Below are 12,683 nucleotides of genomic sequence, written 5' to 3'. Positions count from 1 at the left end.
ATAAATACACTTGATTAGTAGCAATAACTACTGAAGTACTCCTACCTCACGACCTACAAAACAAAATTTCAAGCATCACGACAATTGAGAAAACTCGAAAGAAAGCCGGTGCCCATAGATATAAGCAAGCTTCACCAAGACATAAGCAAGCAGAGTAGGCATCCCATATGTCAACTTTTTCAAGTCCACACACATTTGCACTTAACCAAACATCTGCTCAAGCAGCAGGTGCTTGTCCATCCAATCTGGTATTATGACCACGCCCACGGGCCCTTCCTCTACCTCGACCACGCCCTGCCAGACCTTCAAATGGCATCTTTATCAGATTACTTATCGAACTTAACAAACATTCCAACATTCCAACATTCCAATGATGTGAAGCACACAATACTTAGGAAATAATTGATTGTTTGGCAACGCAAAAGTTTTCACTTTCTAAAAGCCTGTTTGATAACCATTTGGTTTTTAGTTCAGTTTTTTTTCATTAGATATAGAGAGAAAGTAGATGGAAGAGTAGATGATGAAGAATGCAGGGAGTATGGTAGGAGGAAGGGGGAAGAAATGCACATGAAGCGACATACAAAATAAAAATCAATTAATAAGAAATTGGTTTTCAGTTTTTGGTTTCATGTTTTGTACCATTCCATGTGCATTTCCCCATTTCCTTCCCACCACCTTCCTCTAGCCTTATTCATCCCCTCCTTTCTTCCTCTTATTTCCTACTTATTTCTGACCAAAAAGCGAAAATTGAAAACTAAAATCTAAATGGTTGACCGTGCTATACTAAATGCATTATGCCAAAACCATCAATATTAGCTTATAATAAAAGCACACTGGTCAAGGATATTAGACCCAAAACATAAAAATTAAAACAAAATAAAAAAACTAAGAAATGAATTTAACAGATCGTACATAATGTCCTTACAACCAGGTTCAAAGAAAAATCTAGTTTTAAAACCATATGAATCTTGTGCTGATAAACTACATTATTAGTGACATGCAGACAAAACGTAAAGCTGCTAATATATATACGTTCAAAGAACTAGACAAACATAAAGCGGCTAACATATATACGTTCAAAGAACTAAGTATAATTGGAGTACGATTAATGGCTTTTTAGCCAAAATGGTCCCTGAGATTGGCATTACCCTCACTTTGGTAGCTGAGATCTGAAATCGATAAAAGTGATCTCTGAGTTTGTCCACCATCAATGATTTTGGTCCTTACATGAAAAATTTACAATAAATAAGGATAAAATGACAAAAATGCCATCAATTGTTTATTAAATAGAAGGTATTTTTGTCATTTTGGTCCTTATTTAACGGAATGACCAAAATGACTGCTGGTAGACATATCAGGAACCACTTTTATTGATATCAAATCTCAGGAAACAAAATGAGAAGTTATGCAATTTCAGGGACTATTTTGGCTAAAAAGCCTTAAAGGAAATAAATTGAATATAATGGTATAGATAATAGAAAAACATACCATGGCCTTGGGCAGGTGCACCTTCAACATAATCATAGTATCCACCTAACTGACCAAAACCTCGTCCACGACCCCTAAAAGAACCACCTCTTGCACGGCCTCTACCTCTGCCACCATAACCACGCCCAGCATCCCAACTATCTCCATTATAATCCCCAAATCCATTGTAGTTTCCTGCACACATAGTAACATGAACCAGAGAAAAACCTGATAAGCAATTTAAATCACTTGTAACGAAAATCTCAGTCAATTATCATGGGTACTGGTATAATGGTGTTTGATATTTTATGAAAAGAAAAATTTTAACTCCATTTCAAGAACTTATAATGACACCGTAAACAAAATGCAGACATAATTTTAGAGCAGAAAGCAATACCTCTACCCCTACCTCTTCTTCGGCCACCACGACCCCTGGCTCGGAATCTAGGCAAACCGTCTGGTTTGCACATAATTAAATCAATATAAATTGACGTGGTTATAGTACAGAAGTAACTTCATACACATGAACAAAGACATATCATATCACCTCCATCATCCTCAAAATTATTCAATTGTTTCACTTGGTCAATCGGAAGAGGGGATTGATATCTGTATCAATTCGAATAAAAGAAAATTAGGGTTTAGGGTTTTATATATATGCATTCAGAAAAATGAAAGATAAGGATAGAATTCCAAATTATCAAACCACATACTTATATAATCACCATGAGTTTTATCACACATTTGTGCACTTTTAGGCTCTAATAAGCATGATAACATAATGGGAAACTGGCTGTTTTAAAACAAATTCAAACAGTCGGTGCTAAAATAAAAGGATAGAAGATCGTTGCTATTATAGAAAGTTTTTGGATATGAAATGACTGGATACCCCTCAACATATCACACTAACCTCCACAATCAACATCTTTCTCTCTCTCACTCACAGCAATGAACATCAGACCAAATATCAAGTACCTATCCAAAAACTCAGATCTAATATTTGTTTTAAAGGTAGTGAAGAAGATGTGGACCAAATCTTTTGCATACCATTTCATATCTAATGATGTCCCCTTGCTCTGAAGCCTTATCAAGTTGTCCCCGAAAATGGAAGCTAGGCATGTATGTTTATTATTTGGGAACCAAACTGAAGTATCAAGCCTTGAGTCAATATGAGTATAGTTTTTATTTTGGTTTGTTGGAGCATGGAGCCAAAACTGAAGCATCTCGGCAATTATTTTCATTATTTGTGTTTTCTGGAATCATGAGCCTTTGTTTATGTAGTTGCTGAAACTAACAAATATCCAATTAAGGTGTCGAAGAGCCTTGATGTAGAAAAAGGAGAGCTTAATATGAACAATATTGTGAACATATTGACAGTATGTCCAATGTATATAGACGACCATAGTAATCCCATAATGACAATTACCTACTGCTATCATCATCAATATCCACAATATCATGAACATATAGATAATATATCTAGTGCATACCAGTAATTTATATATTCATAGGTCACACAAAACAATACGGATATCTTATCCACACTATCTAATTTATGTATCCCATTACATACTGATTGTACCAATAATACCTACACTATCTCAATGTTATATCATCAGTATCTACACTATTTAAATACCATATCTTCACAATGGTGCTTTAGACAATTCACTCTTTCAGCTCCTATCACTCATGTCTATATCATTATCAATCTTTCTAATTAAGCATAACATATTTGTAATATTTCTAGAATAGCTAATTTCCCTAATATAATGGGCATTCTAGGAACCAGCAACTATGTACGGTTTAAATGCCATAAAAGTACCAAATTTATACTGCTTTTCACAACTTATAGAATCCTGACCGAGGCAGCATAGTTCATATATTCATTTTGTATACCAGTTCAGAAAACCATAGTAATAAAAAATAAAACGATCATGATACACCAAAGATAGAATGTCACTACAGCATCCAAACAAAAACCAAGTTCTAAATGATTTACCCTATAGAGGATGTATCAAGCTCCTTCTTCGACAAGCTAATAGTGATCATTGAAACATGCCGAGTACTCTCTACACTGCAACAGAAACAAAGCAAATTATGCCACTATGAAGTGAAACAAGAAAAAAATCACATGTGCATATTCATAGTGTAGCATAGAAGAATATGGTTTCATACGGAAGCAGGCCTTCTTCCAGGGGCTCGTACACGTCTGTAATATTAGTTGATCCAATAGAAGTATTCTGATGAAGACCAACAATCCTTCTCTGGAAGCAGAAAAGCTTTATCAGAAAATAAGTTTATACGCAAACACTCATAGACACACAAAGCACATGCAGTAGAGGTCACAAGTCGTTCACCTTTATTAGCTCAGCAATCATAACAGTTTTATTGATAGCTCTGCCCATTGCCTTAAGAACAATTTCATTAAATCCTTTCTCCTACATAGGATACAATCATTTCAAGGCAAAGCCTCAGAGAAATTAATGCACAATTAGAAAAAATGAAATGGAAAAAAAAAGGAGAAGGAGGAAGGACCTGGAAGAGAGTGGTGGCATAAGTAATATAATTCCTCATTCTACCTTGAGCTGTTATACGAATCTCATTCTCGTTTATCGGCGCAGCCTCCGCCTTGGGCTTCTCCACCCTCTGAAACCTATCCATCTACTGTGCACCCAAATAGCAACACAAACAAACCACCAAACCATGAACAAACCCAACAAAGACATGCATGTATACACATATATAGACAGAAGAAGAGAGGAGACTTTAATTACGGTTTCATTGTACCTTTTAGGAAAGCGAGTTAGAAGGAGGGAATCTGACACAAATTTAGAGCTTCTTCTTTCTAATTTGAAATTACGCCCCAAAAGCCACCCTTAGTAGTAGTACCCCGTCTGTTTTTGCACTTCCCATAATAATATTTAATTTAATAAATAAGAAATTATAATTAAGAAAAACGGAGAGTGAGAGAGAGAGAGAGATTAGGGCTTTTTGGTGACAGTCTTATCGCCTCCTAGACCGCTGACCCCTATTGTCTCGCATTTTATTTTGGGTCTTTTTTCCTACTTTAGGACATGTGCAACCCATGGGTCGTTAAAGCTTTAAACCCATTCAACTATGTTGGGGCTAGAATCAACGTTTCTAAAACTTAGTAAACATCAAGCAATATTTCAACAAACTACAACATTCCGAATGCAATGTCAACGATTCAAACCTTTCTCCTTTTGGATTCCACTAAAAGATGATACTTTGAAAATAGAATTACCGAAAAACCCTTACGGCGATGCCCAATCAAAGCGTAAATGATAATTCGATGGTTAGTATTAGCCACTACAGATTCTGCATTATGGGTATAAGGTTTGGACTTCTGTCCTTTACGAAAGTTGTAGCCCTTGTCCATGCGAGCGTTTTTTTTTTTCACATTTATCCCATTTATGAAATAATTATTTCATTTTTTACAAATTTATTCTTAATCCTAGTGAAAACACTATTTATGACCGTTTCGATCGTTCCAAAAATCCATATTGTCATATGACCATGATCATGACGTAGAGAATGTGATCCCAAGCGTCTCAATATTTTTTTTCAAATTTTTAACAATTTTATTTTTTTATTCACAAAAATTCAATATTCTTAACATACTCCATGTGGTATTATTTGAGCATGCCACATGGATAATTGAGGCGGGAAATGAAAATTTTGGGGGAACCTTTTCCTTCCAAATCCTTCGGTCTCTGCAGAAGACAGTAAAATGAGGATTTTAATCCCAAGTTTTCACCTAAGACCCCCTAATTGCTGTCAACACATTTCATTAACTCTTATCTCCCATCTATCTTTAATTCCCAACTCTCCTTAGATCTTTAATTCACAACTCTCTTTATATCTTTATTTCCCAACTCTCCTTACATATGTGATGAATTAGTAACTCCACTCAATTATGGCAACACCACCCAAATCTCCTCCTCCAACCCTATTAAATACACCAACACCCAAAACTCCTTGCGAAATCCTCTTTAGTAGTACAACAACCATAACTCCTCCTTTAATCATCGTTAATACCCCATCACCCAAAACCAATGTAGTCATATTTGATACTCTCACTCTCACATATGTTTGTCTTACATCCAATTCCAAATCTCAGCAACCAATTACCCCTAGCTAAGAACCAAAGTCTAGCAACAAGCGGCCACACTCAGGGCACAGTGGTGGTAGGCTCATTACAACCGTATGTTTTCAGGTATACATTGCTCAAACCACTATTTTTCTTTTGCAAGAGAAAACATGTTTAGTTGGTTGGGAAATTGAACGTAATTGTCATGAGTTGAGAATTGTTGAAAAAGCAAACCAAGAATTAAAAACGGAGGCAACAGAGATTCTTGCCTCCCTCCACCACATGAAATACGTGAACAAATTCAATCAATAAAGAAATTTTAGGGTTGCACCTATGCTAAGGAGGATGTGAAATTGAGGAAGAAACTTGTTGTGCATGAAGGGGTTAATTCTTTTAAGTTTTATACCCAATTTGTGTTGCCCAATGATTAAGCCATTCATAATGTAATCATACGCAAGGTCCTTGAATTTGGTAATGATTCACCAAGTTAAGTTTCTGTGTGTGGGATTAGTACATGTTTTTTGGTGCTCAATTCTTTGTAGAATGTCTATAAGATTACATGTGGAGTGGGATAAGTACATGTTTCTGGAACACAAATGTACATAGAATGTCTTTAACATTTGATGTAGGGGTTAGATGACAACATTTTTTTTTTGGTTCTCAAATGTTGAAAATTTATTTTGTACTACTAGAAAGACCTAACTGACAAGGCTATAACAGAGTGAACACAAATATTCATAACTACTCATAAACCCACACACAACCAAAACCGTCAAATGTCATACCCCATTAAATGTGACTATATATGAACTGAATAATTCCTAGCAACCACAACACATCCTTAATGTAGTTATAGAAAAAGGTTAAGGATTTGGACGAAATTTTAAACCAACTGGTTGTAAACTGTATACGAACTGAATATACCTACAACAGATTTGGCATGTCCATCCAGATTTTTGTTGGTCTAGATAACTTAATGACATCTAAATTGATCTTCTATAAATACAAGCCAAAGACAATACAAGTCCCAACACTTACTTCGTCCATAACCATGGCAATCACAGATGTCATGTGTGATTCAAGGAGTGATGATGATCCCAATGATCCGACCGATCTAATTGCACAAACGAATATCAAATTCGGAAATTACTCACGGTGTCATTACGTGGCATCATAAGTGCGACGAACAAGAGTTCACATTGGTTGCATTACAACAAAAGTTGAACGAGGCGTCGTACAAATCGGCCAAGTACAAATGCCAAATACATAACTGAAAACGTAAGTATAATGAACTAGTTCTAAAAGAGTAAGAAGATGTACATCATAGGTCAATAACTTTATGGGCGACAAAGCAGCTCCAACAAGAGTTTGACTCCACTTTCTTTAATGGGTTTGAGAAATTTTGTTCGTATCTCCATCGTAACCGCAAGGGATATGTTTAGGACTGCATTTTGCCCTCGCACGTGGAGGACATCATAAGAGATGGTGGTGATTATGAGGAGCACGACTACCAACAAGCGGCTTACAAGCCACGCAATGATACTTAGGGTGAAATTTATCTTTTTATATATTTATGACTCGTTCTTGTGTACATTTTGCGCACTTTTTTAAGTATATCGTAATGTCAAGCTTCTGTAAGTGACTCAAGTGTTATTGTCATAAATGTTCATAATCTGTCACAAATATTTATATACATTCATCATATATCACAGTTTGTGTAGCACAATTTCTAATAGTGGTGTGACACTGAAACTTTCAAAAACAACCATGGCCATAGAAAAATAATAGTTCATCGCCCACCCAATTACACTTCAATGTCTGCCTGCTACAGAACTTCACAACTACAACACAATGTATCACAACCCAGCACAAGTTTAACACCTATATTTCTAAATTCCAAATTCACGATTTCAACCAAGTCCAGTCTAAACCACCCGTCATTATCGATTCAAATCCCTGATTTATAAACCCAATGAAATCAAGCCCTTCACCAGCTTACAAGCTCCTTCTCTCTAGCTCTCTTTTGCCCCAACTACAACCCTCACATATCCCTCTTTCCAATAAAAACACACCCAATGAACAAATAAAAAATTAATTAATTAATTAATTAAAGGTATAGGATTTACCAAGTCCCAATCAATCGACCTGGAATCGAACGATCTCAACCTTCTCCAACTCCCTCTCATTGCCTCTCTTTCCCACCAAAGACAACCCTAATCTCCCCCTCTCTCACCAACAAAACAACCTAATGAACGAAAGCAGTTAAAAGCATAAGATTACTTTCCCCCTTTCTCGCTGACAAAAACACCCCTAGTGAACGAAAAAAAATTTGAAGGTATCAGATTACTGGGTCGCAGTCGCAGTGCAGCTTCAGCCCAACTAAAATCGATCCTCACCCCCGCTCCATGTCTCCGCCTCTCTTTCTTCCCCTCTTCAACGTGCAAACTTTCTCTCTAACAAATGCATATGCATTGAATAAAAAATAAATAAATGTTTTAATTACATTGGGTCACAACAACTTGGTTTTACCCATAAGCTCAGCAAATCAACATCGTTTGATTGCAGTATGCACGCAAGTTGTATTTCTAACGTCCGCACCTTAGAAATGCCCTATACACTAGTGCTAGAAGTTGTTGTCCTTATGGGTCAGTTATTAGGATCCAGATTAAAAACTAAATTGCGAAAGTGTATGAGCACAACAAAGGGTTTATGAATTTATTAACTATTTTTGTTCACTTTTTAAAGCGATGTGAAAATTAACTTGACACACAAATTAAACCCTATTGTTGACAATTGTAGTATATATGCAAGTAGGGATCATTCTAGACCGGGGATTAACTAGGGATGCTAATCAACACAAATAAGACTCAAAAACACTAAACTAGACTCTATAGACTCAAAACTATCTTAAAACACTCAAAACAACAACAAAACAATCAAAAAGACTCAATTCTAGACCTAACAAGTGATTTTGACGAAAATAAAACTTAACTTGACTCAAAAGACTAAAAGAAAACAGAATTTAACTCAAATAACAAGACTTAATGAAAGGGGGAATGTTTTTGATGAATTTAAAACTTAAAACAGAAACTTTGCATAAAACACTTTATAAAAACGAATTTGGTGAATTGATAAGGGTGAAAGGCTAGTTAGAGGGTCCTTCTCCACACACGACATATGCATATAAACCAATTTCCAGTTATTATTCCTTTAGACTATGAACGACAACGCTCCAAGTTAATTGCATCGCACAACCAACCATCATATTTCCCTTATTTCATTGAATTGAATGAATACGCATTACAATCAAATTATCTTTCTCAAGTTCTCTATATGAAATGCATAATAGAGATACATATCAAACATTAAGTTTTATGAAAATCATAAGCATTGACAAGGCATTCATCACTATGAAACGCATGAGACTCCTGCCAAGGATTCTCTTAACACAATCATGACTAGTGACTTCCACTACTTGTGAATATAAGTTCATAACTATTACGTGAAACTCCCTTATACTCTAGCATCAAATTCATGCATGCAAATTAAGTGTTGACCCTCAACCAACATACATAAACAAGTATTGATAACTCAGATAAGCAAATCACATTCAAGACTCAAGAAACAATAACTGGATGTAATCAATTCATATAAAACATATAATCATGGCTTCGAATTCACCTCCAACTATAAAGAAATTAATTCCTCATGTTCATCATAATTGAAAACCAAATTAAAACAAACATTGAACTAAAACTAAGGATAGAAAGAACCCAGAAACGCTCCACACTCCAATGGCATGCACGGCACTCCCTTGGATGGCATATTGCACAAGTCTTCTTCTCCTTCCTTCTTTGCTGCGGCACTAAGGTGAATTAGGGTGTTTTATGGCTGAATGTATGAATGATTGAATGAATGAATGGATGGATCAATATATGCGGCAAAGACATGTATTTATAGGCTAGGGTTTGCACAATTTCTGAAGGGAAAATGATTGCACAATCCTAGGTGAAAAGGACTAGGGTTACACGGCAAAGACCAAGGAGGAATGGGAAAAGGATTGTAGGTTCTAGAGCTTCTAGAAGAGGGAGAGGCGCCACCTTTCTAGGGATTTTAGAAACAATGTGTTTTGTGGCAGAAATTGGGACTTCTAGAAGGGGAAGGGTGCGGCATACATCTAGGAGCAGATAAGGTGTTCTAGAACCATATATCAAGGTGTTCTAATGTTAAATTAAGTCCTCTTTGTAGCTGGAATTAAGGTAGCAAAAGATTAGGATAGGATAAGATAAGGTTGTTTGGATAATGTTCCATATTTCTTACTCTTTCCTTATCTTCTTTGTCTTGAACTTGATTTTCAGATTTGTAGCATATTCCTAGCCTCTTTTGACTTAATTCCGTCCATCCATCTTGCTCCATATGCAAGCTATCCATTCTATGCCTAAAATTGCTCCAAATTGCTCCAAAATGCACTTTCTTGCTCCTTTTGCCATTAGGACCTACAAACACACAAAAATAGCTTAAAACACTATAATAAGTAGTAATTAGCTAACTAAATGCAAGGAAACAACATAACTAAGTAGCATAAATATGCTCCTATCACGTTTTTATTGTACATTAATTGAAATGCAATTTGACTTGATTACTTTGTAAAATGTTTTCATATTTATGATCAGAATCATTCAGATCATGAATCATTATATAAAGATCATCCCTGTAAAAAATTGAATTAAAACCAAGGTTGTTTAATCGATCTAGTGTAGCAAATACATAGACAACTCGTAGTGCTGTTACCAACTCCGTTCATCTATTTTTATACAATTCGATGATCTAACGACCTTAATTTTAATTGATTTTTTGTAGAGGCGGTCTTAATAGGCTGATTTATAATATGAACGGTTCTGATCATAAACACAAAGTTCTATGAATCGGCAACAAACAAAGCCGTGAAGCATTTTTCAAGACCTATAAGGTCAAGAGACACTAAGAAAATATCCAAACACTTGTGTTGTTCATCAAGCTCATGGAGAATCAACAAGCACAACTACACGTGTTGATTCAACCCCAACAAAGCTGAAGACCAACTGCCACATGAAACTCCTCGTGGTCCAGTTCCCTTCAAGATCAAGTCTCGACGACCCTTGAAGAAATTTCCAACCTAATTTAAGACCAAACCTCTACGGCCCTTGAATCGACATCTACGCTAAAGGACTTCAAAATGCACATTCTACACGTGACAAGCACATGCATACGTCATGCATTGGAGTGGGGGCATTTGTAGGCATGCAAATTTCGGCAAAAATAAAGGTTCACCAATGCATTAAATTTTGACATGTGAGGGCTTATGTGGCATGTACCATGTGTCTCACAAATCGTACACATGGCATGTGACTCATCAAAACTGGACGAGTTATCAAGAGGACATGTGCCAACAATTGGTGGAAAGGAAATTATTTTATTTTATTTTAAATTAAACAAATTAATTAATTTAAATTGAAATCAAATGAAGATGCCAAATTGGGAAGATTGATTTATTTTATTTTTTATTTAATTAAATCAAATACTAATTGATGGAGTAAAATCACAAATCAAGTCATGGTTCTTTCATGGCAAAGCTTGGAGAGTCTATAAATACAAGGCTCCAAGACAAAGAAAAGGAGCCAGAAAATCATTCTCACACCTAGACACTGAAGCTCTAATGCACCCAAACCCCCAATTTTTGAAACATTTAGAAGATTAAAAAAACTCTCAGCATTCTTCGCCACACTCAAGAATAATCACCAGGCATCACTGCACGTGCCAATCCTTCCATCACCACAAGCCAAAACCTTGAGGCATTCGTTCATTCGAGATCAAGTCATCACAACCCTCAGATCAACAACACATACACTCTACATTATCAGATATCAAATAAGAGAATTCAAAGTTGTAAAGAGATTATAACCCTACTCATTAATACAAATATTATTTTGTACACGTACTTGTGGATGCAAATTTCCGCCTTCTTGATCTTGGATAAAATTGCACCTACAAAACAATTAATACCTTAGGTTAAGGCCAACAGCCTCACGCGCCCACGATGAATGGGGGGGTGCTTTGGCCGAAGAACCTCCGATGCCAAAGTTAGAATTTATAGAGAAAAAGTGTTTGGCGAGTTTTTGGAGTTTTACAAGAGTGTGGACTTAGCTTTTTAGAGAAAATAGGGTCATATATATAGGGAATGGAGGTGGCCGGCCCTTAGAGGTTTTTTGTGTGAAAATGGGTGATTTAATTGGTGATTAATGGATTAATTAGGAATTAATCCATTAATTAGCCAATTAATCTCCATTTATATGGAATAATTTGTAGGTTATGAAGTAATTACCTAAGATGAGGATGGAAAAGATAAATTTGAACTTCTTACCTATTTTGGGCACTCTTGACTCAGTTGATGGATGATTCTCCACTGCTCACGTATAGGAAACCCGATGTGTCTCGAGGGTAATTTTATCCTCTTAACCTAAAAATTCACGTGTCGCTTCTTGATTATTTTTTACTCCACAGTACTCATTTAATTTGTCACAAGAAATTCGTGTTTAAAATAGCATCATTCATTCTTCTCCTTATCAATAGTGAGTCAGGTATCTAGGAAATCAATTTTGGGTTTGGAATTGGTTACTTTTGCTGGCACAGAGATAGGAAGTTAGGTGTCCATAAATTAGGGCTTTAGGTGTGCGAATTCATCTAGCCTACTAGCTAGAGCTGGAGGTCTAATTCTAGGTAATAATCATTATAATTCGTTCGATAAATGGTGGGTGTTGGAACCCTAGTTTAGTTGTTCCTAATCTGAGTGTTTTGGGGGTTTTGTATCTGCATAAAAAAGGGGAAATTTCTGCCTGTTTTCTCTAAGTTCTAATCTCTAATTTTATTACTTTTTATTCTTCTATTTTGTATTTTTATTTTAGAGAGAAATTTTAATTCAGTTTTAAAATTTTCTTTTGCAAAAGAAGTTTATTAGTGTTTATAACTTGTGACTCAGTTTTTTAGCATTTAATTTGTATTCTAATATTTGATTTTAAATTTTGTTCTATGCATCTATTGGTACGGGATTAGAGCGGACACTGTA

General features: G+C 35.7%; 1 protein-coding gene across 1 annotated transcript; it reads right to left on the bottom strand.

Moving 5' to 3' along the window:
* Positions 1-217: 217 nt before the first annotated feature.
* Positions 218-4,131, bottom strand: LOC137725598 (uncharacterized). The gene is made up of 8 exons (XM_068464341.1): positions 4,006-4,131; positions 3,828-3,908; positions 3,646-3,734; positions 3,470-3,544; positions 2,015-2,076; positions 1,865-1,924; positions 1,489-1,662; positions 218-303 (listed from the first exon to the last, which is right to left on the bottom strand). Exons 1-8 carry the CDS (start codon positions 4,129-4,131, stop codon positions 218-220), a joined length of 753 nt encoding a protein of 250 aa, XP_068320442.1.
* Positions 4,132-12,683: the final 8,552 nt, after the last annotated feature.

Source organism: Pyrus communis, chromosome 1 (assembly GCF_963583255.1).
Source record: "Pyrus communis chromosome 1, drPyrComm1.1, whole genome shotgun sequence".
Taxonomy (NCBI): Eukaryota; Viridiplantae; Streptophyta; class Magnoliopsida; order Rosales; family Rosaceae; genus Pyrus; species Pyrus communis.
Note: the sequence above shows the minus strand (reverse complement) of the source record. Positions and strands in the feature narration are given on the sequence as shown.